Genomic DNA, 23470 nt, shown 5'->3' with positions numbered 1-23470 from the left:
TTGTGTAAAGAGTAATGCTTTGTTATTATAAAGACAAACTTGGATGGCCCTGGAGCTGCTCTGAAGCCCTGTTAAGAAGCGCTGAAAGACTAAACACCGAGCACAGCCAGGCAAGGCACAGCCAAGTCGTGCTCAAGTTTGCACAGTGCAGTTTCTCAAAGTCACTTCATGCAATTTCAACCTCAGGGAGAAGCCATTCATCATGCTGAACTGTGCTATAATTTAGGTAAATTTCTGCAATTCTGCAATTGCATTCTTTTCAGCAGTGAAACAGTTTTAAAAGGGGAATGTTTCGTACTTGTATTAAGCATGTTAAAAATGGATATGCTCTAATTGCATTCCTCACCTTTGTCTTGCATAGGTTAAATGCCACTTAATACTTTAATTCTGTAAATGCTTATGCATGTGCATAAGCATTTGCAGGATCAGTACTCCAGAACATTAACTCATTGAGATAGAACAACAAAAAATAAGAATCATGAGTCTGTACTCTAGCAGCATTAACAGAAATAAAGGGTACCACAGAAAGTACTTCAACAAAGATTATTCAGAATCAGGAACTAGCAATTGAATTTTGTTTCTAAGTTAATTTTACTAATGAAGAACAGTATTTACAACTGCAGTCTGTGCTCAGCCAGGATCCTCTCTTCTATGACTTTTATTGTGCATTCTCTTGGGTGAAAAAGGACCAGATTATTTTACTGTGACTATAACTTTTTCCAACTCTTTTCTTCTGCAGTTAATTTAGACAGCAGCTTGAGGAACAAGCTGGCTTTCACTCATAGCAATATATAAAAACTTGGGTTTTGCAGTAACATTGTGTATAGGAGTGAAACAGTTCATATTTCAGGCCATTTTTATGATACTATAATCTAATGCTTTCACTAATCCTAAAATCATTGAGGAATCTGAGTAGCTAGACAATATTCACACTTCAAAACCATTTTTTTTTTTGTATCCTTACAACATATTTAATGAAAACGAAATGATATAAGCAAACTCAATTCCTCTATAAAGGGTTTATTAGCAAATTCCAAAACTTGGAATTTGCTAATATATTTGCTTCTATCAGGAAAATTACTGGTATAGTACCACAGACTAGTTAATTCACTCTTGATTAGTACTGCTAAAGAGAGCGATCAGACTGCAGGTACGCATATATGTAAACTTGACCAAATACAACTCTTTTCACTCTAATGAACAAATAAAGCAAAGACATCCACACACTGCTAAGCCAACCATGTCAAACTCAGCAATTCAGTCACAACAAACTCTGCCCCCCAGCAGTCACCCAAAACAATATAAACTCGATTCAAAGTGCAAGCAGTGCAGCAATGCTGTTTACCATACCTTGTTCCCCAAGGTTTGTTGCTGTTGATCTGTCATCACAGGATCATACTGCATTTGATCCACGCAGCTGGGCTGTGCCTCCTGCGTGCACGGGTACATGGAAACAGCGCCTGCATAGCATGTTTGAGGAGTCAGCATAACCGACTCAGAGTTTATCCCACACTCAAGGTTTTCAGGGACTTGCTGCAAACAACTGAGAAAATCCTCAAAGTTGGAAGAAGCAGAATAGGTCGATCCGTCAAAACCTGCTGCAGAAAAATCCATTTGAGAAAAATTAGAAAGCTGTGGCATCATCGCTGTGGGTTGCTTGTAAGGAACAAAGTCTTGCCTACACTCATAAGGGGAAGTGTTAACTTCTGACTTGTAAGAGAACTCAGATGTACTGGCATGCATGCCAGGGAACATGTATTGCTGGGGCTGCTGCTGTGAGCAGATAAGAGGCATGCCAGAGCTCCAATTTGTGAACATCCCATTGACTTGCATATGTTTCATCTTTTGACACAGCTGCTGTTGCTGCTGCTGCTGCTGCTGTTGTTGCTGTTCCACAAGCTGCTTCTGGTGCTGATGAAGTCGATGTGGATCTAAGTCTTGCTGTACCATGCAACCTTCATTCTGGACCAAGGGCTGCTGCTGGTTACAGTCTGAATATAAGAAGTCAGATTTATTTAAGGAATCCTGAACATAAGTCAGGATTTCATCAGTTATGTTGATGTCCCCAATATCATCCACATCAGATAACTCAGTTTTAAAAAACTCCTCATCCTGCTGAATACACTTTAGATCTTCAAAGTCAATACCCAGATTTTTCATGATGCTGTACAAATCACTGGTTTTGTTATCCTGAAAGAGTGCTGCACTGTCTTCAGGAAGTGGAACAGTGCTGTCCTGGGAACACTCCATCAGCTCCCGTTTGAGAATGTTGTGATTTCCCGCAGGTAGGAGATTGTCTGTCCAGCCACTGCTAACAACACCACCCAGTTCATCCCTACTGTCTGCAAAGAAATTCCGCTCAAAAGAAAGTTTATGTGAGGCTGGAGGGCAGAGATAAACAGACTCATCTTGCCTTAACATGACACCTAGGAGGGAGTTTGGATCCACAGAGTCATCGTGTAGCGCTGCTTTGGCTCCTTTTCCCACTGTGCTTTTACTCTTCGGTTGAGAGGGGTCCATAAGGCTCGACATAGGGAAAGATACCTCATATAACACAGCCTCACCCGTGGCAAACATGAAGGGCAACTTCATGTTACGCTTCCGTAGATGTTCTGCCCCTTCTTCATCTCTGAAAATAAATCAGATATGTAGCATGGTACTGCAGTAATAAACAGTTATTCTAATCTTTTTGTCCCATGGAATTAACATAAAAAATGAACTATTCTATTTGCAGGCATTTTTCGAATTCCTACCTATTCCAGCTCAACTTAGCTGAGTTAAACCAAGAGGCAGATTATGAAATAAGGAGCTTATGACTGTAATACCACATTTACATATTACATTTGTAATTAAATCTAGACAGCATACACCATTTTCTGTGCATTATGGGCTGAAATGAAAACAAGTGGGCTTTGTTCCATGCATTAAGCTTTTCTTGGTATAGCAAGTAAATCAAAACTTGAAGTATCAGTTTTTCTCCATTTTACAGACTCCTTAGCAAAAATTATTTAATCTATTTAACAAGGCTGAGTTCCATTTATGCAGAACTTTGTTCAGTACTAAAATTCAGGACTGAATTTGTTATTTGTTACTCCTACACAACCGCAGCTGGATTTCTCAGGTTTTGCTCATTGGGATTGAATGTGGTGCATGGAATAACTTCATGCTTCTGCTGCTGACCTTTTTCTTTCTAAGAAATACATTTGTCGGAAGTTTTAAGCAAAAGAACTATGCCACAAGTTCTGAAATAACAGAATTTTCTACAGGTTTGTTAGCAAGAAAGAATTTGGGGAAATTGGAATATAAAGGGTAATAATTTAAAACCAGAAATTCCTTTGTGAATATAAACAGCCTCAAACTACTTTTTAGTTTGGAAGCATACTACTTTATGAACTGGTGACTTACGTAAGAGGTCTTTGCGTGGCAATGATGTAATCTGGTCTTCCATTTTTGTAGACAAGCCGTGCATTTGCCTGCACCCAGGCCCATCGATTTTCTTTGGTTAGAAGCCTAAATACAGTCATTCCACTCTCACCTGTCTTCATCACTAAAGAGTAAGCATACTGTTTACTGTCCAGCAAACAAATCATGAAAACATACATGTCATGAAAGAATTCCCATCTGTAGAAAAATTTTACAAATCTCATGTCCTCAATCGCCCAATTTGGTGTGGCACTAACGCATTCCCAGTGATTCAGGATGAGTGATCACTTCAAGATGTCTAATTTACTCATAAAATAGAAGTCAAAACTGCAAGATATCTGCTAGGGATTGGTAACTTTCTATATGGGGCTTTGTCCATTATTTCTTCAATAACAGAAATTAATAAATACTAAAACACGTAAATGACAAAAGCCCAAGTCTCTTTCACCCTCATAAAGCGGCTATTACTTTAACATTTACAAAACACATTAGTTCTGAATGCAATCCTTTCACATTTTGACTGGTTTATGCACAGGTCAAATGTGCATAAAAATGTACTTAAAAATCTTATGTTTCATTCCCACTACTACTAACAGTGCTTGATAAACATACTCAATTTTCACAGTACATTTCTGTACTGGGTTTTTGTGGCCAGGTTTTGGTAATGACAGGAGTGCTACAGGGGTGGCCTCTGTAAGAAGCTGTTAGAAGCTTCCTCCATTTCCAGCAGAGCAAATCCCTAGCAGCTCCAAGGTGGACAGGTTGCTGGGCAAGTCCGGGACAATTAGAAATTGTGATAATGCCTCTGTGATAACATTTGAGAAAAAAAAAGTTATTGTGTAGATATAATTGTGGCCAGAGAAGAGCGGGTTGAGAATATGTGAGAGGAACAGCTCTGCAGACACCAAGGTCAGTGAGGAAGGAAGAGCAGGAGGTTTCAGAGCTGAGACTCCACTGCAGCCCATGGTGCAGAGGCTTTGCCATGCAGAACCATGGGGATGCAGAGATTCATCCACCTGCAGTCCATGGAGAAGACCCATGCCAAGGCAGGTGGATGCCTTACAGGAGGCTGTGAACCCATGGGAGGCCAGTGCTGGAGGAGGCTCCTGGCAGAGGCTTGCAGACCCATAGAGAGAGGAGCCCATGCTGGAGAAGGTTTCCTGGTGGAAAGTTTTTAAGGCCTTATTTTACTTCTCATTATCCTGCTCTTTTGTTAGGAATCAATTAAATTAATATGCCTAGATGAAGTCTGTTCTGCCTGTAACAGTATTTGGTGAGTGATCTCTCCTGTTCCTTATCTCAATCCATGAACCCTTCATTATATTTTCTCTCCCTTGTCCAGTTGTGGAGGGCAGAGATGGAGAGGCTTCGATGGGTGCCTGGCATGCAGCCAGGGTCAACCCACTAGAGTCATTTTGGTGCCAAAACCCAGGACCATGAGGGATGTTGAGATAAGGATAGCAACCAGGAGAGGCAGCAGGCAAAACAAGTACTGAACAATCTTAGAGAGTAAAATTATAATTGGAAAGTTTTGTTGTAATTGTGGTGAAGGGATGGGGTGAATTTTGTGCAAATTTTCCAATTTTGTTCTGTGTTGTGATGAAGTTATCTTGGTTTTTGTGTGGGGAGCTATAATTTATTTTGTCTGGTTTTGTTGTTCTAAGTGAAGGTTGTGTGATCAATGTGAATTTTAAAGATAATTCTTAAATATGTGATTCACAGAGGCAAGAGGTGGAAGTAATACAATTGCTCAAAATCCCTGCACTTCTAGACAGAAAAGCTAAATAAAATGTATTAGGAAAGTCTAAGAATCTAACAAAAAATCCTTGCTACAAAACCTATCTTTTTAATTTTAATCGTAGCATAAAAAATGTAGCAAAACCAGTTTTAAGACAAAGTTTCAAACCATTCAAGTTTCATCCCCTTCTACTCTGGAACCATCTCTTTTTCTTTTTGAAAGAAAGAAAACCACTGATAAGCAACGGTGACTGAACTACACCTGAAGCAGAAAATATGTTTAAATAGGCTGAGAACAACCTGCTGAGGGGCATTATGCAATTGTCTATGAGGGGATAAGAGAAAAAAATTTGAACTTTTCAAGAGAAGTCAGTAGAAAAGAAGTAACATAATATTCTGAAGATGATTCTGTAAGTTCCAAAGATAATTCTGTTATAACTAGCAGCAAAAGTAAAAAACAGAGTCCCCTAAATAGTTATACATCAGATAGCTGGTGCTTATTTCCTCAACACTATACTTCTTTCCATAATTATTACTTAAACCAGCTCAAGCTGCCAAGAATCAAACCCAGAAATGTTTGATGTTACAGCCTTTTTTTAGGGGACGAAACTTACTTCGGATGTGATTTTCAGCACAGTAAAGCATGTCAGCTGCATGAATAAACTGGTATCCTGTTCCTCTCATACACAGCTCTGCTTCAGTGTATCCCAGGACAATTTTTCCTCTGGAAGATAAAACCAAAAAATTGCAACATGGCTGATGAAGCAATTCACAGAATGAACGTCAGCAAGTTAATTATGGCAAGAATATTTCAGATGCAAGTGCTAACTACAGTTTGTTGGTATAGCAATTGTACACAGAAGCAGAACAGCTCCAATAAAAAATAGAGTCAACAAATCATAAAACTTTAACTAGTCTGCCAGGTTGCCTTCAGTGACTAGGACTGGGTTCACAAAACCATTAGATCATAAAAAAAGACTGGATGCCTACAGCCAGACTCTCAATTCCATACAACTGAACATATTCACTCCTAGCAGGCAGCTCCCATTACTTCCAAAGAAAGACACTGTTTTCTTAGCCCTGCTTCTTATCATTTACCTATAGGTGCTTGTGTGCAGAATTAAATAGGGGTTTAACTTCAGTCATTTAAAACCTCTTGCTTAAATTAGAATTTTTAGTAGCTTAATGTATCTCAGAACTACATCCCCTTTGCTTTTGAGTGGTATGAGACCCCTGTGTTTGCATTTAAACAAGATATGACTCAGAGGACCACTAGCAAGAGTCATGTTTGACCCTGCAGCTAAAATTAGAGTACTTTACTAAGAGGCTGGGGGGATGAGACACTTAACAGAATTCATGTGATCACTGTGCGATACCTGATAAAAAGACATAGTCAAAGAGAGACTTAAACAGGATTTGAAACAAAGACATGGAGATGCAAAGACAAAAGGTAAAAAAAAGGGGGAAAGTAGAGATGAGGAACAATATACATAAAAGTATTTTTTTCAAGAGAATAAAAAAATCAAACAGAGAAAATAAACACTTATGTTAATTTTTTTTGATTTTTACTTGTATCAGCTTAGAGAAATAAAACATTTTGGTCTTTCAGTTGACAAAACACCAAGTAATTTAATCCTATCCTGTAAGTAGGCATGGAAACCCATGTGAGAGACTCCACTGAAAATGAAAGGATTGTCGGTCAAAAATAGGAGGGAGAGGAGAAGGAAGGAGACCAGAGGCTCTTATTTTGATAAAAAAAGCATCCTAATGGGTTTCTTGCTGTGTTGAAGCATAGTAACATTATTTTGATCTGGTACTGCAGAGGTGCTTCCAAATTTTACATAGAGAAAAGAATGGTTTGGATGTGGGTAAAATCATAGTATAAAAAAAAGTATTTAAATTCTGTTGAAGGAAAATACATTTCCATTGTATTTTACACGTATTTGAACTGAAGGAGAAATGTGGAATGAAATTAAACACTTGCTCTATCAGTTCTAAAACCAAATTTCAAACCAGATTTAATGTGAAACTTTTCTTCTTCCCTAATTCATTAGTATGCCGTCTTTCAGTTTTTCTATTTTGCATTGGTTTTGCAGGTTTTTGCTTTGTTTTTCTAACAACTGAGAGTCAGAGAGCTGCATGCCATTTCAAGGAAATAGACTATGGCAAACCCATTTCTCTTTACCTGATAGCAGGGCTGGAGAGAAAAACTTCAACAGCTTCTGGACTGCCATCACTGAAACAGTTTATATACCAAAAGAGTAGCCTGCTTTATGTTTCAAATACATCCCTGAAACCTATTTCATTGGCAAATTATTAGGCAATTACAGAGAATAATTTACACCTACTTTGCATCACAGCCAGTGGGTGTGAAATCCAGTTTGTGTTTAGTTCTGAAGATGAAGTTTTTGGTTCGTATCTCAAGGATGGATGGTGGCTGCAGGGGAGTAGCTACTGCAAACAGTGCAAGCTGAGGAGACAAAGCAGCACCATCCTTCCCTTTCTTGTTTTGTCCATGGAGAAACTTCAATCGTCCTTGAAAATTCATAGCCTTAGGATGAGGAAAAAAACAATTGTTACATGCTGGAGATATTTAAAAGCAAGATATTTTTGTTATGATGTAAAATATGTATTTTTCATTTTTTTTAAGATCCATCAGATTCAAGTGTTATAGGATGGCATACATAAAAGTTTACTAACAAGTACAGAACACTATTGTTATACCCTTGACCATGTCACTTCAATATCTACTAATAAACATACTGAAAAATTAATTAATGGGAAGATTATTCTGTAAAAAACAAAAAAAAACAAAAAACATATAGTATCACATATCAGCTGGGGCTTCTAAAATTCTAATGAACATACATGCATATAATTATATCATTAGTTCTCTTGCAAATTTGTATATTCAATTTTGCAATTCTAAAGAAATCTATTTTGTAAGATACCACATAGGGGGTGATAAACCCTTACTTGTTTTAAAATATAAATAATTTACTAACAAAAAATGCATTAAAAAGAGCAAGCAAAAACTTTTCCAAATAAGGAAAAACTATGGTCATCTTAATTATCATAATTTATTGCATCTCAAGATACTCAACTTGCTACAAGAAAATACTCTTGTAATGCATTTTAATCTACAAATCACACAGCATTTTACAAAAGCAGTTGCTTATTTGCATTTCATTGAGGAAACTTGGCCATGAGAGAGAACTCGCACTTGTGGTTGTGACAACAATCTTAAGGGGGAGACATTCAGTTCACTAACTGAAACATTGTGGCTCAAGCAGACCAGATAGCTTTGGAGACTTACAAATAAACTAAGTTGCCGCACCTCTTGTTAAGAGGTGCAGATTTCCAACTTTTAAGCATATGTGGAGGTATTTATGTAACTCCATACTCACCAGGAATCCAGATGAATTATCCAGGAGGCATCGTAACCTGCAGATGAAATTCCTTTCCATAAAGGAAGAATTCTCGGGAGGAAGTTGGTCTGGGTTATAATAGGTTGCTGGCTGTGAAAAGCCATTATCTCCTGCAGGAAAGGATTATTTTTAAGGATTATTTTTAGAAGAACACCTAGAGAAGGCTATCTATAACAAACGATCTTCCTTCTCATAAACAAAGCATTAGGTCATGACCTGAGCAAGAACAATGTAAACTGGAAACATCCTCACAACCCATTATTATTGTAACACTGAGGTTAAACATCAATTCTTCTGATGGGATTATGTTTTACAGGCTATGGTATTTGAAAACTGAATGCAATTTCAGGTTTTGGGTTTGTTTTTTTTTACATCGGGGCTTTTGTTTGTTTGGGTTTTTAATTCATTCATTATTTTGTCAACAGCCTAGATTCTGGATCAGTTGCAAAGAGCAGAGTTCTCAGCAGAGAACACACCAGTGTTTCTACAATGGTAGGATCTCCAAAAAGGCACAGCAACTGCAGGAACTTCAAGTATTCAAAAACTCAGTATCAAACTGTGAAACTTACTTTCCAGACAGCCAGGTGAAAGCAGTAGTAATAAATAAAAATCAGCAACTTTAGGAAACCACCACAAAAAATCAGCATTTTTCTCCAATGAAGGCAAAATGAGCCTACTAAATAGTGAAAATATTTCTGGGCTCTGCTGATCAAAACACCATAGCTACCTCTCCAGGGGTACCTGGAGTTCTTGTGTTTTGCAGTTGTTTGTTTTACAAAATTCTCAAAACCATGATTGTTAACTAGGATAACAACATGGTATCCTTCCACCTTGTCAGGACAAGCATTTACTAAGTCCTATTTACAAAACAAACTTAAACATTTGGAATATAAAGTAAAACCAGAAGGTAAATCAATAAACCTCTGATAAAATACATATGTTCTACATGAGACTATACACACAGAGATACCAGAGCATGACTACTCACAGCAAATTTAGCAAAGCAATCTTGTTTGCAATACATATAAAAAACCAGCCATACCCTAGGAATTCATACATGCAGAAAATTGAGAAAAATCCAGCTTAAAAAGACATTTTATAATAAAATAATCTTTAATTTAAAAAAATAGTCCATGTACTCTTAGAGAACTGATTATCCAGTATGGACAAAATAATACTACAGACTTTAAGAACCCATATTGACTTTTCAGACATGGAGATGAGGTCAGGGAGAGCATGTCACTTAATAACACACCACATTATATTTTCTGGAATATAATTCTGTCTCATGAACAGCTGGAAAAACTTACAGATAGGCTCAGAGGTCAGTATACTGGCAAAACAAACCCAAAGTTAAACAAATCATTACCAAAAGCCAGTTCTATTTAACCTCCTATGAATTCAAGGGACTGCATTGGAACCAAATGAGATTGCTGATATCTTACCAATAGGCCTTCCAACCTAAGGCCATCTAAATCCTACAAGTATGCTGAGTTATCTAGCTTTTCAAATAAAATCAGGAGATATCTTTTTTTTTCTTAAAAGAACTGCTATGCAAGGTCAATTTTTGCTGAATAAATGTCAAGATATGGAGAAAAAGAAACTTTTTTCTGTTCTAGTTGGTAGTGTGATGAAAAGGGATAATCTGAAATTACAGCCATGTAAAGAACTGTATTGGCCAGTCACTATTATGAGCAGATCCCACAGGCAGACAAACTCAGGTATTTGTAGTCCAAGTCAGTTATCATATAACTTTGAAATTACAAAATAAGAAATTCCCACACTTGTCATATGGACAGTTCGCAACAGACAAAGCAAACTTCCTTACTTGCTACTGCTGCAGTTTTCTTATTATAAATTGCTTAACTGACAGTGAGAATTTTCAACACTTCTGAGATGGTCCTTCTCTAGGAAGCTCTCTGAAGAAGCAATGATTATGAAAAAAGAGCATCAAGGAAACAGTATGCAAATTCTAAATAATATTTCAAAAATGCCAACTCTGGGTGCAGATGTAGTAGCCAATAAGCAGTGCCAGGGTTTCTGCTGCCATCCTTGGCACTGTTAGGTGTGTCCTTCAGCATTTCCGCCACAGGAGAAACTCAGTGTTATCCTTTGGGTAAATACAGAGATGAAATTTGAAGGTTCAGCAAGTCCAGCTGGCTGCTGTGGAGTTTGTCAAGTTCCATAGTAAAATGAACAGCTCCCAAGAGTGAGCAAAGCTGTTGTGAAAGAAGTGGCTCCCAACAGGAGGGGAACAGAACTCAAAACAGGAGGCAGTGGGTTTCAAAACTGAGCCTCCTACACTTGTGAAAGCAACACTGCTGCACTTTTCCAGGCAGACAGAAGGCAGGAAGGTTTTACTGCCAGGATCTTGAAGTGACTCACTGTAAGAAGGCAAAGAATCGTACAGAGCATCTACAATCCCTAGAGCAAAACTAGCAGTTAGCACTACAGGGGTTAGAAGCCATATCCCTCACAAAGTTCCCACCAGATCTCATCAATCCCATGGAGCAACGTGCAGAACATGCAGTGCATTAAGTGCTTGCCTTTAAACTCAAGACCATATGGTTGCGCAACACACCAAGTTCAAAGGATAATCCAGACTTAATGCCCCAAAGCAGATATTTGGGACTGAAAAAATCAGAATTTTGCAAACTTCTCTGGGAACAAGTCAAGGACCGGGAGGCATGTCTGGGAAGCACAGTAACAGCTGAGGAAACCAGTGGTCTAGCAGCATACCAGAGTACTGAGTGAGAAATAACTAGCCCAGGCTAACTGAAGCAGAATCAGTTCCCAGACTCAGGATGGAATCTGTGTCTAAGTCTGAGATATCTATAAATATCTACATAATGCCAGCTGAATGTATTAAAAAAGAAATGGATTAAATTAGCAAAAATGGAGGGGATCCTTATGGTCATAGCATTATCCTTTGCTATAAATCTGAATTCAGTTTAAAATCCTCAACATCCAAACATTTTATGCCACTTGAGGCTCAAAAGTCATCATTGAATCATAGAATGGTTTGAGATAGAAGAGACCTTGGAGATCACCTAATTCCAACCCCCCTGCCAAGGACAGGGACACCTTTCTCTAGACCAGGTTGCTCAAAGAGCCATCCACCCAGTCCTTGGATACTTTCAGGAATGGGGCACAATTAGCAGCTTTTAGCAAGCTAGAAACACTACATACAAAACAAAAAATTGTTTGTAATCCTGCTCAGTACATCCTAATGTTCAGTCAAATCTGAGGCCAATCCAACCTGGTGTCATTCTTTTCAAATAACTTTTTCTAAATTCATATGCACTTGCTTAAGGTCCATAGAACACAATTTCATTCTGAAGCAAGCAGGATGAAAATTTGGTTTCTGAGAACTGTACTCTTTGCTGTACTGAACTCTACTCTTACCTAGCTGTGCAGTGGACCTGAGGAGATTGATCTAGAGATGATGTAACAACGCTGACTGCTAAATGAAAAACTGAAATATACTGAGGTATGTTACAAACACAGTAATCTTTCTCTACTAAATCACAGCATTTCCATGCTCTTTTTTTTTCAATTTCTTAAAGATTTATTTTAATATATGGACTTTTTATGGATTAATAAATGCCCTATAATCATGTCACAGTAACAGAAGTTTTACCTACGTGTTTAAACAACTGTTGTGCAAAGGGAGCATTAAAATGGAGCAGTTGCCTCAATGGCTTTGTTGTCATTGTGATGCAGGCACATGCTTCCTGGATTACACATAACCTGCACCTACACATCTTTGCTCTGACACACATGCAGTATGTTTCACCTTAGCTGTTTCTCAATATAGCAGCTCACTCAAGCATCAGCCAGTAACATGTGACAATTCTGCTCTAACATGCACACTTCTTGATCTTAAAGGCTCATCTATTTAATGTTTTATTTCTCTTCCCCTTTTATCTCCAAAAGAAGTGCTGCTCTATGTGGCAATGAATGCACTATTCCCTACAGTAACACTGTAACTAGCATATTCTTGGACTGATCAGTCTAAGAAACATTGTCACTTATACGCCAAATTAAAGTCTTCCAATTTAAAGTATAATTAGTACTTTAATGCTATGAATAACAGTGCATACTTAAAGTGCAAAAAATAGTAATTCTCACTGTTGACTAAATGTGCCCATAAAATTCAAATAAATTTGAAAGATGCTATTTCTTCCTTTATTAGTCTAAATAATTATTATCTATTTTTTTTACATAGACAAATTAAAAAAGCCCAAAAAGCAAACAACTAATCTGACAGGCAAACAATAAATTCTGTTCTCACCTTGTACACTTGGTCCAGAATCTCCTGACTGGGCAGGATTTAACGCCCAATGTAGCTGTCGTTGAAACTCAGGTCTGTCTTCTGTGTGAATCAATTCAAATACACTCTGGTGTATAATATCTGACTGTGAACAAAAAGAGAAAGGTGAGAGAGAACAACAATAAGGAAATTATATCACAATATGGTACAAGTTGTCTGATCGACGACACTGTTATGGATATAGCAAAATCCATTTTGCTCAGGGATAAATACATACAATCACATGTAGGCAGCAAAACTTCATGAAACGATTTTTAGCAGCACAGAGAACAGCTCAATTACACACATGACTATGAACATGGGAAACTAATAAAAAATATTGCCTTAGAAAAAGGAAGTTACATTATGTCAACTATTTCTTTACCTTCTTCTACCTAAAGGCCTGGAAATGCTATGCTTAGGTTGTGTTTAAGTTATTTAATTTCATATACTGGTAAATAAAGTATTTATCAGGCAGTACTTGACTTGACCCACTATAGGTGCTACAGGAATATAAAAGGAGCTAAAGACTGTGAACCAAACTACCAAAACTAAGCCAAGCAGATTATAAACAGAGAATTTGCTTGCCTGCAAGCTTTGTCACTTCCTAAGGATACACTAAAACATGTAATTATGAAGCCCTTATTCCAATATCAATTGTGTGGTTAGGAATGTGATCTAAATGGCAAAGGCTCAAGAGCAAGGATTAGTGCTTAAAGGAATTTAAGGTGGAAAAATCCCCATCCAAAATAGTCAAGAAAAGACTCAGTTGACTGACAAGAGTTAAGATCCTGGTTTTTGGCATGTTTCAAAAACCCAGCCATTATATAAACAGAAAATACTTAAATAAAACATAGATCTAATGTAATTGAGATGAACTGCCAGAAGCAGAAGCCTAGGTCAAATTTTGCTATTACAAATTTCACAAAACAATCACTATTTTCCAGAATAAATTGCCAGAAATATTAATCTTTCTAACTTTACGACTTTATTTCTATATCATGCACTTGATTTACTAGCATTACTTCATGAATGTTACGCCCAATTTATTTTCCAAGCTTTTTTCTTTTTTTATTCCCCAGCACTGAAGTAATACGTAAACCCAGGAATAAAAATGGGGTTTTTTGAAATATTTTCTTTTACACAAACTTTCCCCAATCTTTTATCAGTTACCTGAAATTGCAGACCAAGCAAGGTTTCTTGCTGTTTTTAGACAACAGCTGAATCTATCAATATGCAGTATTCATGGATATACTTTGAGAACTATAACAATCATCTTCATTCTATCATCTTCACAAAAAGTAATTCCAGGAGTTTTCTAACAAAGGCAGAATTTGCCTGCTATGCCTCAGTCTTTAGTACTTTGGCACCTGGGTTTCAAGACCAATGAATTCAGCCATATGCAATCTGCACCATAAATAGTAAAAAACAAATGCTTGTCTTGAAATTAATAATTAAATAAATACACATGAGCAAGAGGACAAATTCCAAAAATAGCAAAATCAGCCACTTGATGTTTATAAATCTCAAGGCATATGGAAATAATTTTTCATGAAAGGTTTCTATTAAAATAATTACCTTCCCACTGAATTATGTCTCACTCAGCATCATAAACTGGGTAACACCACAGTATAAATTTCAAACAGTTGTTCCAGTAAAGAATAATTAAGTGTGAAAATTTCCTATCTTGCCTAACTCAACTTTGGAAATTATATTCCTGTTGTGCTTGGCCTGACATCCTGGCTATGGAAGATGATAGAAAATATGGTTTCAAAGTAATTCAAGCTAAAGTACCTAACTGAGAGTTTTATTACAAAAAAATTTTAAGACCCTAAATATGAACACTGATGTTCCCTGAAATTAGGCAAAACTTTTGAAAAAAATAGAAGAAAAAATAAACTTACTTGTTGGAATCCCAAGTAGTCTTGGATAGTAGAAGAGACATAAAACACCAGAGCATCTGCTGTAACAACTAACACAAATCCATTTAATGCCTGGGGAAGAAACACAGCAATCTGTCAGCTTCAGAGATAAAAGTCCAGATAATTATTGTGTCTCTAGTTCTACCTATACTGTAGTCCCCCAATAAAATGTGAAGCATGCAAAAGCACATCATTATCTGACAGCACAAACAGGATTCCCCATTGCATCTCTCTGTAGCATAAGTGTTAAAATGAAGAAAACTGGATCTAATTAAAAAAACCCAAACTTTATATTAAAATTCAGTGGAGAAGACAATACGTGTTGATGACTTTTCAATACCCTTGATTGAAGAAGACAAAGGACATATATGAAGAGCTATAAGTTTATCTAACATCAACCACAGTTCACAATGTTTGTGTGGCTCAAGCCTTGGTTACCCCCAGCCGCCCACAGCAGAAACGAGAGCCATGTCACAAACCCAGTCCCAAAATCCATTCTATTCATAGTGCAGACAGGCCACTGTGGACAGGAAATCAAGCTATCAAGATCCCCTATATAGTCCAAGAAAACATTTTATAGTTTACTTAAAATAGAAAACCTCTGCAAAAGCAGACTGTTGCAAGTAAACAATGTTTTTGAAGAGATTTCCCCCTCGGTGGAGCAGCAGACCAGGCGGCTCCACACTCAAAGTCACGCAAAGGGCATTTATCTGAACTCCCAATCAATAGGGTCCACGGCAATTGTTGTGATAGCAAACAGTACATTTGTGACTTGGCAGCTCATCTGAAAGGTGCCGATTTACTTCTATGGATCTCAGTCAAGATTTAACAAAAGGCAGTCTCTAGGGGCTGGATTGAGTATATTGTGCCACTTAATTTCCTCAGCTGCATTCAAAGGCAAATTTGGCCAGCATACTCAAAACCATTTTTTAAAAAAACCTCTTAATTTATGTAGAATTTTTGTACATAGAAAATGTAAAGTAAGTGAAGGCTATCGTATATCTTACTGCAACAAAGTAATAACATATAAATGAAATATCTTGTTAAATGACTGGTCTTTAAATGCTGTGAACCACTCCAATTTTATGTGTAGATATTATTTAATCTACTCTAACAAACAATTGTTAGCTCTATAAAAACTCCTTACAAGTTTAGTAAATTTTACATGAATAAAGAATGAGATAAAAAATCAATAATAATCTGAAATTAAATAGCATGGCCAATCCAAGAAATGTCGAGTGGTTACACAGAATCCTTGGTTTAGATGAAGCTCACAGTAATTCCATGGTTGCGGAATGCCGCAGTGGCAGGTGCTTGTGTCCTCTGCTGACCTGTTCTGCAGGGCATCTCACCTCAGCTGCTTGACACAAAACATCTGCAAGCTGCACAGCATCTAACTTTGTCTCAAATCTTAAAATTGGTTATTCTGGTCCATTTCATACAGAGCTACCTACACTTTCTGTGCCTGGAATTCAATCATATTTTGCACTGGCCCTGGTACACAGTTCATCTCAAAACAGGATTGTTACTGAGATAGCAATATGCATTACTAAAGCCAAAAATTCTGTAAAATGCATACATCTGGATAGACCAATAAGTGGGAGATGAGTTCTGATGGAGGTTTTTGCAAGATGCAATCCAAAAGTAATTATCTGAAAACACATAATGAAATTTCTCAGTGAGTTCATTATTCTGGAGAACTGAAGATGATATTTGTGCCTCTAAAAATACTCTCAATGCTCCAAACTAAAGAGGTAGTTACAAAATTGTTCATTATTATTGAGAATTAAGTTTTAAAAATTTCTTAAAGGTCATCATTTTTCTTGCACTTTTTTACAATAAACTTGCTTGGGTTGCGATGGACTTTGCATTTAAAATAAGAATTTTAAATAATTTAAATAATTTTAAAGGAAATTTAGCTTGCTTTTAAGAAAGGCACATTTATGTATTTGATCTCTGCTTCCACAATACATTGAATTGGTAAGACTGTTTCTATGTTGGAAATTAAAGACAATTTTCTGTTTGTTAAGAAGCAAGCAAGAACAACTGATGAACAAATAAAAGCAAATACAAACAATAGAGTGTTTATTCATATCACCTTGGAAAAACCAAAAAAAGTAGGGAGAAAATAAAAGGAAAACATTCATCATCAGTTATCATTTATTCACCTGTGTAATGCAAAATACTTCTGAGCATAAGTGGAAGGGAAGGACTTTGACAGCATTTACAACTTACTGCTTCCCACTATCTTCTGGAAAATTCCCAGATTCATCACACTCATGACTTGTTACATAACCTAAGAAAACTCTATCTACATATTCATTCTCATAAATTTTTTCACATACATAAAATATTTACAAAACAAATTCATTTAAGAAATTTGGTTCATTTACTTCCCAAGAGGGGCAGGATTTTCAGTAATAACTATATCACCCACTTAATTTTTTTGCTGGAGAAGAGTTCCCTCATATAACTTCCAGTCAGAAGTCATAACCGCTCCCCACTATATTTCAGATTAAATAGATGCCTCCAATATAAACTGTATATTTTTGCTTTTTAGGTTCTTTCCTGTTTAAAAGAAAGCTGCTCATTGGTAGTAACTCCACAACAGTTCTTTGTCATACTTTATTAAGGTTAGAAAATGAAATAAATGTCCTAGTTTTTTTAGTTGGTTAGAAAACAATTTTCAATTAGCATCAATTTAAAATAGTTGTTTTGTGGGATTCTAAGAACCTGTTTTCATTTCTAGTCTTTGAGCACTCAAATTCATTTTGTTTGAAGGAAACAATTGGCTCTGACTGAATGATTTGCCACTTTTGATAGATACATTAGTGAGGAACCTGTGTAGAAGGCAGACTAACAACATATTTCAAATGGAGCTGCAGGTCTCCATAAAATCCATTCTGTGAAACTAGATAGAACATAGTAATACCTATATTGGTAATTTCTTGAGTTTAATCTGGACTTGGTAGTATAGAATTATCCATAAGTTTTGACACTCTAGGATATTGAAACAGGCTAGACAATTTAAAAAAAAACCCACAGTTTTTAAATAAATATTTTCCATTAGTTCATATAAAAGCTATTCAAAGTATTTTAAAATTTGTCCTGAATCTACACTAAGTATGCTGAGTTCTTTCAAACCACTGAGAAAGCAAGATCTTTCGGCAAGCCCAAGGTCTTTGAAGTTAAAAATTGTTTCTTTCAGACAATTAGTCACCAAATTTACAGTAAATCAGTAACTTATCTGTCCCTTACACAAACTGTTCCTTTATATTAATATCTTTACTAACAACAGATGCAAAGAGACAGGAACCCCCCCAATAAATTACTTAGAAATACTGAAGAGGAGCCCATATTCTAACATACACTCTAAAGTCCTACTACCAAAAAAAAAAAAAAAGCACCCTAAAGAAAATGAGGAAGGAATTTCACAATAAGAAAACTTTTTCTATCTCATCACTGAGCATCTAGTATGGTAAATACAGGTGTTTGGTTTTATAAAATTTAAATCTTTGAAAAATATGTCTATTGCAAAACATACCTGCAAGAGGAGTTCTCCTTCCAGGATCTGCATCCCTTCTCCACACTTTCCTGTTCTAGAGGTTTCCTGAATGCCATTTCTTTCTGGTCTGGTAGAGCTAGATGATTTCAGAGCAACTAGAACAAAGAAAAGAAAAAAAATTGAGTGATCTTTGAAAGGATCCATAGAAATTTAGGTAATGATCTGCTATTTTGTGTAAGAAAAAAATGTATTTAAATATATGCATTTTTATATATTATAAATACAATCTAATGAAAAATTTTTGTTTCCATATGAAACTTTTTCCTTACCTTAAGAGTGAACCCTCCAATTTTGTCATCTTTCTCTTTTCTATATATAATACTTTCACAACAAAATCATTATTCTTGCAATCAACCCAAGTCTCATTATTTTATACCTTTTCTCCTTCTTGTCCTTCTCTTGACTATAAGACTCACTTCTAGTTTGTCACTCATGTGACAAATAAAGGACACTTTTGTTTTCATAGACCATCCTCCTATGACAGCAACAACTCTGTGTTAAGGTAGGGAAACACTTGCACTTATTCTTATCCCACCTAATTTCAGACATCAAACTATGGTTCATCAGACAGGTAAAGCCTGCTCTATACCTAAGGCTCTCTTCAGGGAAAGGAAGGAAAGAAACATGAACCCTAAATTCATGGTACATAGTAAAAAATCCCAACAAAACAAAGAAAGGTATTTCAAACAAAAAGATGTGGATATTTTCTGTCATAGTTAAATTTTAACCTTTTAAACAACTCTTTCCAACTTCAGATAAAATACTATAACAATGAATCATCATTATTCAGATCACAAATATTTCTAATTGAAAGAAAAAATTACCCAATAACTAAGAAATGAAGAATCAGATCATATTGCTGGGAAGTTCCCAAAAGACATTTCCGTCTCTGCATCCTTCTAATAAAAAGGATGCTGTCAAATAAAACTACATACTCAAAGATCATCCATAACTCGGAATTTTCTTACTCTTCACTGCTCCAAAAAAGAGGAGGAAAAGAAAGAAGTCTTCAAATCTGAAATTAGTCTGAGTAGGTCTGTAGTGTCTAAACAGCTTCAAATTACTTGAGCAATTGTACCTTAAACCTTTACCATAAAATTAAAGGCCACCACCTCCCAGCCCCAAAATGCCTATGATGCAAAGCAAAGGGAAATTCATAATAGAATAAAACTTATAAAAACAACTGCACTTCTGTAAAATACAAGTTTCTCACGATGATGGGATATTCAGCCTAAATTTAAAATGTTTTGAATCTGCTGAAAACCTTCATTTTTCCCTTGTTCAGAACTTTATTCAAGAATCCTGAAGAACTTCTGTTCACTCACTTTTAAATTACATTAAATTATATTTTACACTCTATATATTACCTGAAGATAAATGATGCCTTTCCCATTTTTTTCAAGCTATCATGGTAGCTAAGAACTTTCAAGCCAGACAATTTTCATTAAAATATACCTCAAAGGCACCACAGAGGAAAAATGTGTTTTAAAGAGACATTAACTGATTAATCAGATCAGAAGGTATTTAAAGGTTTGCTTTGAAATTAAAACCCTAATGCTGTTTTTCCTACAAGGTAGTAAAAATGTCCTGCAACAGGCCACAGGGAGGTACAGTCACAGCAAATTCATGTGAATACATTATAAAGCCAATTTTTTTTCTAGCATTATTTCAAAAGTATATATATAGAATATTCACTAAACATCCCTGAAGCCAACAGGCAGAAGAAGAAAATGTTTTAAAATGTATCATATATGATTATTGAACAAGTCCAAATTCAGCTGTGAAAGCTGCAAGTAAAGATGCCTTATCACCCTTGCCATTCTTCAAAATACTATATGCCATTAAATACAAGTGAGTTTTTTCTTTTATAATGTCTGATAGGGTTAAATACTGTCTGAGAGATAAAATCCATCAGGGTTCCTGAGCTAAAACATAGCCAATGTGTTGGTGGCTATATTCCTCCTAACTTTCAAGGTGCACAAGAGGTAAGTGTGAATTTAAACATTTTCCTGAACTGGTATCTGCACCTTTTGCAGAAATCAGAATGTGCACGGAATCAAGCTGTTTACAACTAAGGCACATGGAAAATCGCCAATTGAGATTAGTGAAAATGGAAGATACAGTGGAAATTAGAGCTGTATATCCATAGTTTGGTATGCAACTCATGAAAAAAATGAAACAAATCCAAATTTTCCCTTTTCTGACAGATAACTCACAGGCCTGTCAGTGCCTGCTACAAGCCACCCAAGTCCCTGGCACTGAACAATCCCAGATACCAGGATGCACACTTGCAATGTGTGCTTCTACACTGTCAAAATGAAGGCCACCAGAAATAAGAAGCCTTTTATCATGGGAGGACCACCTTGCTAAGCAGCAGTTGTGAACAGACTTAGCCAGACAATCAGGTGGTCTCAGAAATACCAGCTAGAGATATACTAATAGGTAATGGAAAGGAGAACTAAATCTTAGAAAGCATAACTCATCAAAAGGTAATATTACAGTCAACATCACTCAGCTTAAAACCAGCCATGTGTGTTCTGCTAGTTCTCATAGTCTGTCTTACTCATGTCATCATACAAAATAATCTCAGTAGTTCATTACTTCATAGTCTTTGAATATCTGAATTAAATAGAATGCATTGTGTGCTCTCCTTGCTTAATTTTCCTACACAGGAAATTAAAACATGAATACCCCACAGAGTAAAGAAGAAAAATCTGTACACATACTCTAGATTATATTCACCATCAAATTACTTTTCAGAATTTCCCATTAATAATTTTAAAGCATCAAAAATACAGCAAATTTGCTTATACTTGTAAAAAAACTCAAAACCAAATGAGCAAACAAACAAAAAAACCCCAAACCAAAAAAATATCAGTTACACAGCTTGAGCAGGAAGGTTGGATTGTAAGCACCTGCTTTTAAAGTAGGTTAATGATTGTCATTTAATCCTATGTCCTGCAATAAGTATTATTTCCATTGCCTAGACTTCCCGGATTTGAAGTACAAGTTAAATCTCAAAGACGACTAGATAGTGACATTTAATAGATTTTTCTAGACATAAATATATATATATATATATATATATATATATATATTCTGATACATTTGTTTTATGATTGTGAAATGCTTTAGAACACAAGCCAGCAAATGTAAAAGACAGTTGCTTTTACCTTACATCTACAAAGATAAATTCAATAACAATGGTTACATCAGTATTTACCAGCTTATCTCTGACTTGAACCGTTACATTCAGGTGATAAGAGACTTATATGGAGATGCAGTGTACTTTATTAGACTAACAGTATGGAGTGGGGGGAAAAAATGTTTGACATACAACTACTTCTTCAGGTCTGAAACAGAGTTCTAGCAATTGAGTTCTACCTACTGACAAAATCCATCTTTTATTTTAAAGCCATAAAAGTACTCATTAAAAAATTATTTTTTATGTAAGGACAACAGGTATTAGGTGATCTTCTTTCCAAGGACCACTAGTCAGTATGAGAAATTGCATGAGTTATAAGCAGTTTGCTGAATCAACTAATAATTCATGATAGATTAATTTCATCAATTATCTGCTAAGATATTGAGAAAGCAATCTAATATGAGGAAAATTATTTTAAAAATAAGTCTATCTACTGCCTCATTTAATCACTATGCTGTTCTTAAAGACTGCCTCTAGTCCAAGATGAAAAATGTCTTTTTCACCTTCAAATACCTGATCTCTAGGGTTTATACTTGGTAGGTATGCTCCCCTCAAGCTCCAACCCACAACCAACATTCTCTTCCTTTCAGGCTGTCACTCCTGCTCTCAATAAGAGCCCTTGCCATGACTTTCTCACTTGACAGGCTGCTGCCCTGAAGTCCCAGCTCCACTATTTCACCCACCCCATTGCAAAATCAATGACCAGGCAGCCATCCATAGCTTACAGAGCACCTTCAACAGGAATCTCGTAAATGATGATTCCATATTCTCTTACAGAAGTTAACAACAGCAGAGAATTGCCAAATTGTCACAGAGCAAGTTCAAATAGACTCTAACTGATGTAATTGAGAGGGCCCTACTTGTGCTAATTGTTGCAAAGTTAATAAAGTAAATGGAGATGCAGAGAATTCATCATAAGGCATAAGGCATCATGTTAGCAATTTTCTAATTATTATTAAGTTTCTGAAAAGCATCTATGCAGAAGGCTGATTTAACACATACATACTTGAACTGTTGAATTTACTATTACTTTAAGAATACAATTTAGATAGTTAATTTACTTGAAGACAAAGGATTCAAAAACTGTTCCACTTGCCCCGTTCATAAAACTGACAACCTACAGCACTTATACAAATATACAAAAGAAATATCAATAGCAACAAAATCTAATAAAAATACCTTTCACCTCAATGTGACTAATATTTTATGTAATAATCAGTTGCCTGACCATAAAACAACATAGTAGCATCCATCCAACATAGTGGTATGAGGACACTGTCAATACTCAACTCGGCCAAACCAAGTTTATTATACTGTTTTCCTCAAATCTAGAAACTACTAAATTGGGAAAAAAATGCCTTTTTTTTTTTTTTCATGTCATCAGAAAGCACTAAGTAAATAAGAAAAATAACTAAAAGTTCTTTTTTTTCTGTTTTGAGTGAATACAGAAGCTTTTCTGACACAAATACACATTTGCTGGTGTTCAGCTGTGAAGTCTGGAGAGATTTTTCTCCACTGAAACCTGAGCATTCGCACACCAAATGTCTCTTATTTGATTATCAAAGGAATGAAAAAATGTATGATTAAGCTTTCCATCTCAAAATTCATCTAATCCAGCCACGTGTTATTAGAGTGCTGAATAAAACCATTTCAGCAACTGCTGGCTGAAAAGCTTTATGGAAACCATACCCCAGTAGAATGTGCAAGAACTTTTTCTTACCTTTTCTTCCCCAAAGAAAAAGCATAGCAAATTGTTTTGGAGGAGCAAGGGTAGCTCACTACTGAGAGGTGTAAAGAACAGAATATCAAGATGCCAAATTTTAAACAGACCTTTTAAAATCATATTGAGAGTCAACAAATTTCTTTGAATCAGGCTTG

The 23470-nt window shown here is 36.0% G+C and overlaps 1 protein-coding gene across 1 annotated transcript in view; it reads right to left on the bottom strand.

The window, feature by feature from the left end:
• AHR (aryl hydrocarbon receptor) overlaps positions 1–23470 on the bottom strand; it is a 62119-nt gene that overhangs the window by 5184 nt on the left and 33465 nt on the right. The window contains exons 3-10 of the mRNA XM_066554087.1: positions 18367–18482; positions 14805–14894; positions 12883–13006; positions 8568–8698; positions 7509–7711; positions 5775–5884; positions 3406–3547; positions 1351–2629 (exon numbers count right to left, since the gene is read on the bottom strand). Of these exons, the coding sequence (XP_066410184.1) occupies positions 1351–2629; positions 3406–3547; positions 5775–5884; positions 7509–7711; positions 8568–8698; positions 12883–13006; positions 14805–14894; positions 18367–18482 (2195 nt within the window). The remainder of the gene's footprint in view (positions 1–1350; positions 2630–3405; positions 3548–5774; positions 5885–7508; positions 7712–8567; positions 8699–12882; positions 13007–14804; positions 14895–18366; positions 18483–23470) is intronic.

Source organism: Molothrus aeneus, chromosome 1 (assembly GCF_037042795.1).
Source record: "Molothrus aeneus isolate 106 chromosome 1, BPBGC_Maene_1.0, whole genome shotgun sequence".
Classification (NCBI taxonomy): domain Eukaryota; kingdom Metazoa; phylum Chordata; class Aves; order Passeriformes; family Icteridae; genus Molothrus; species Molothrus aeneus.
This window is presented reverse-complemented; position numbering and strand designations above follow the sequence as displayed.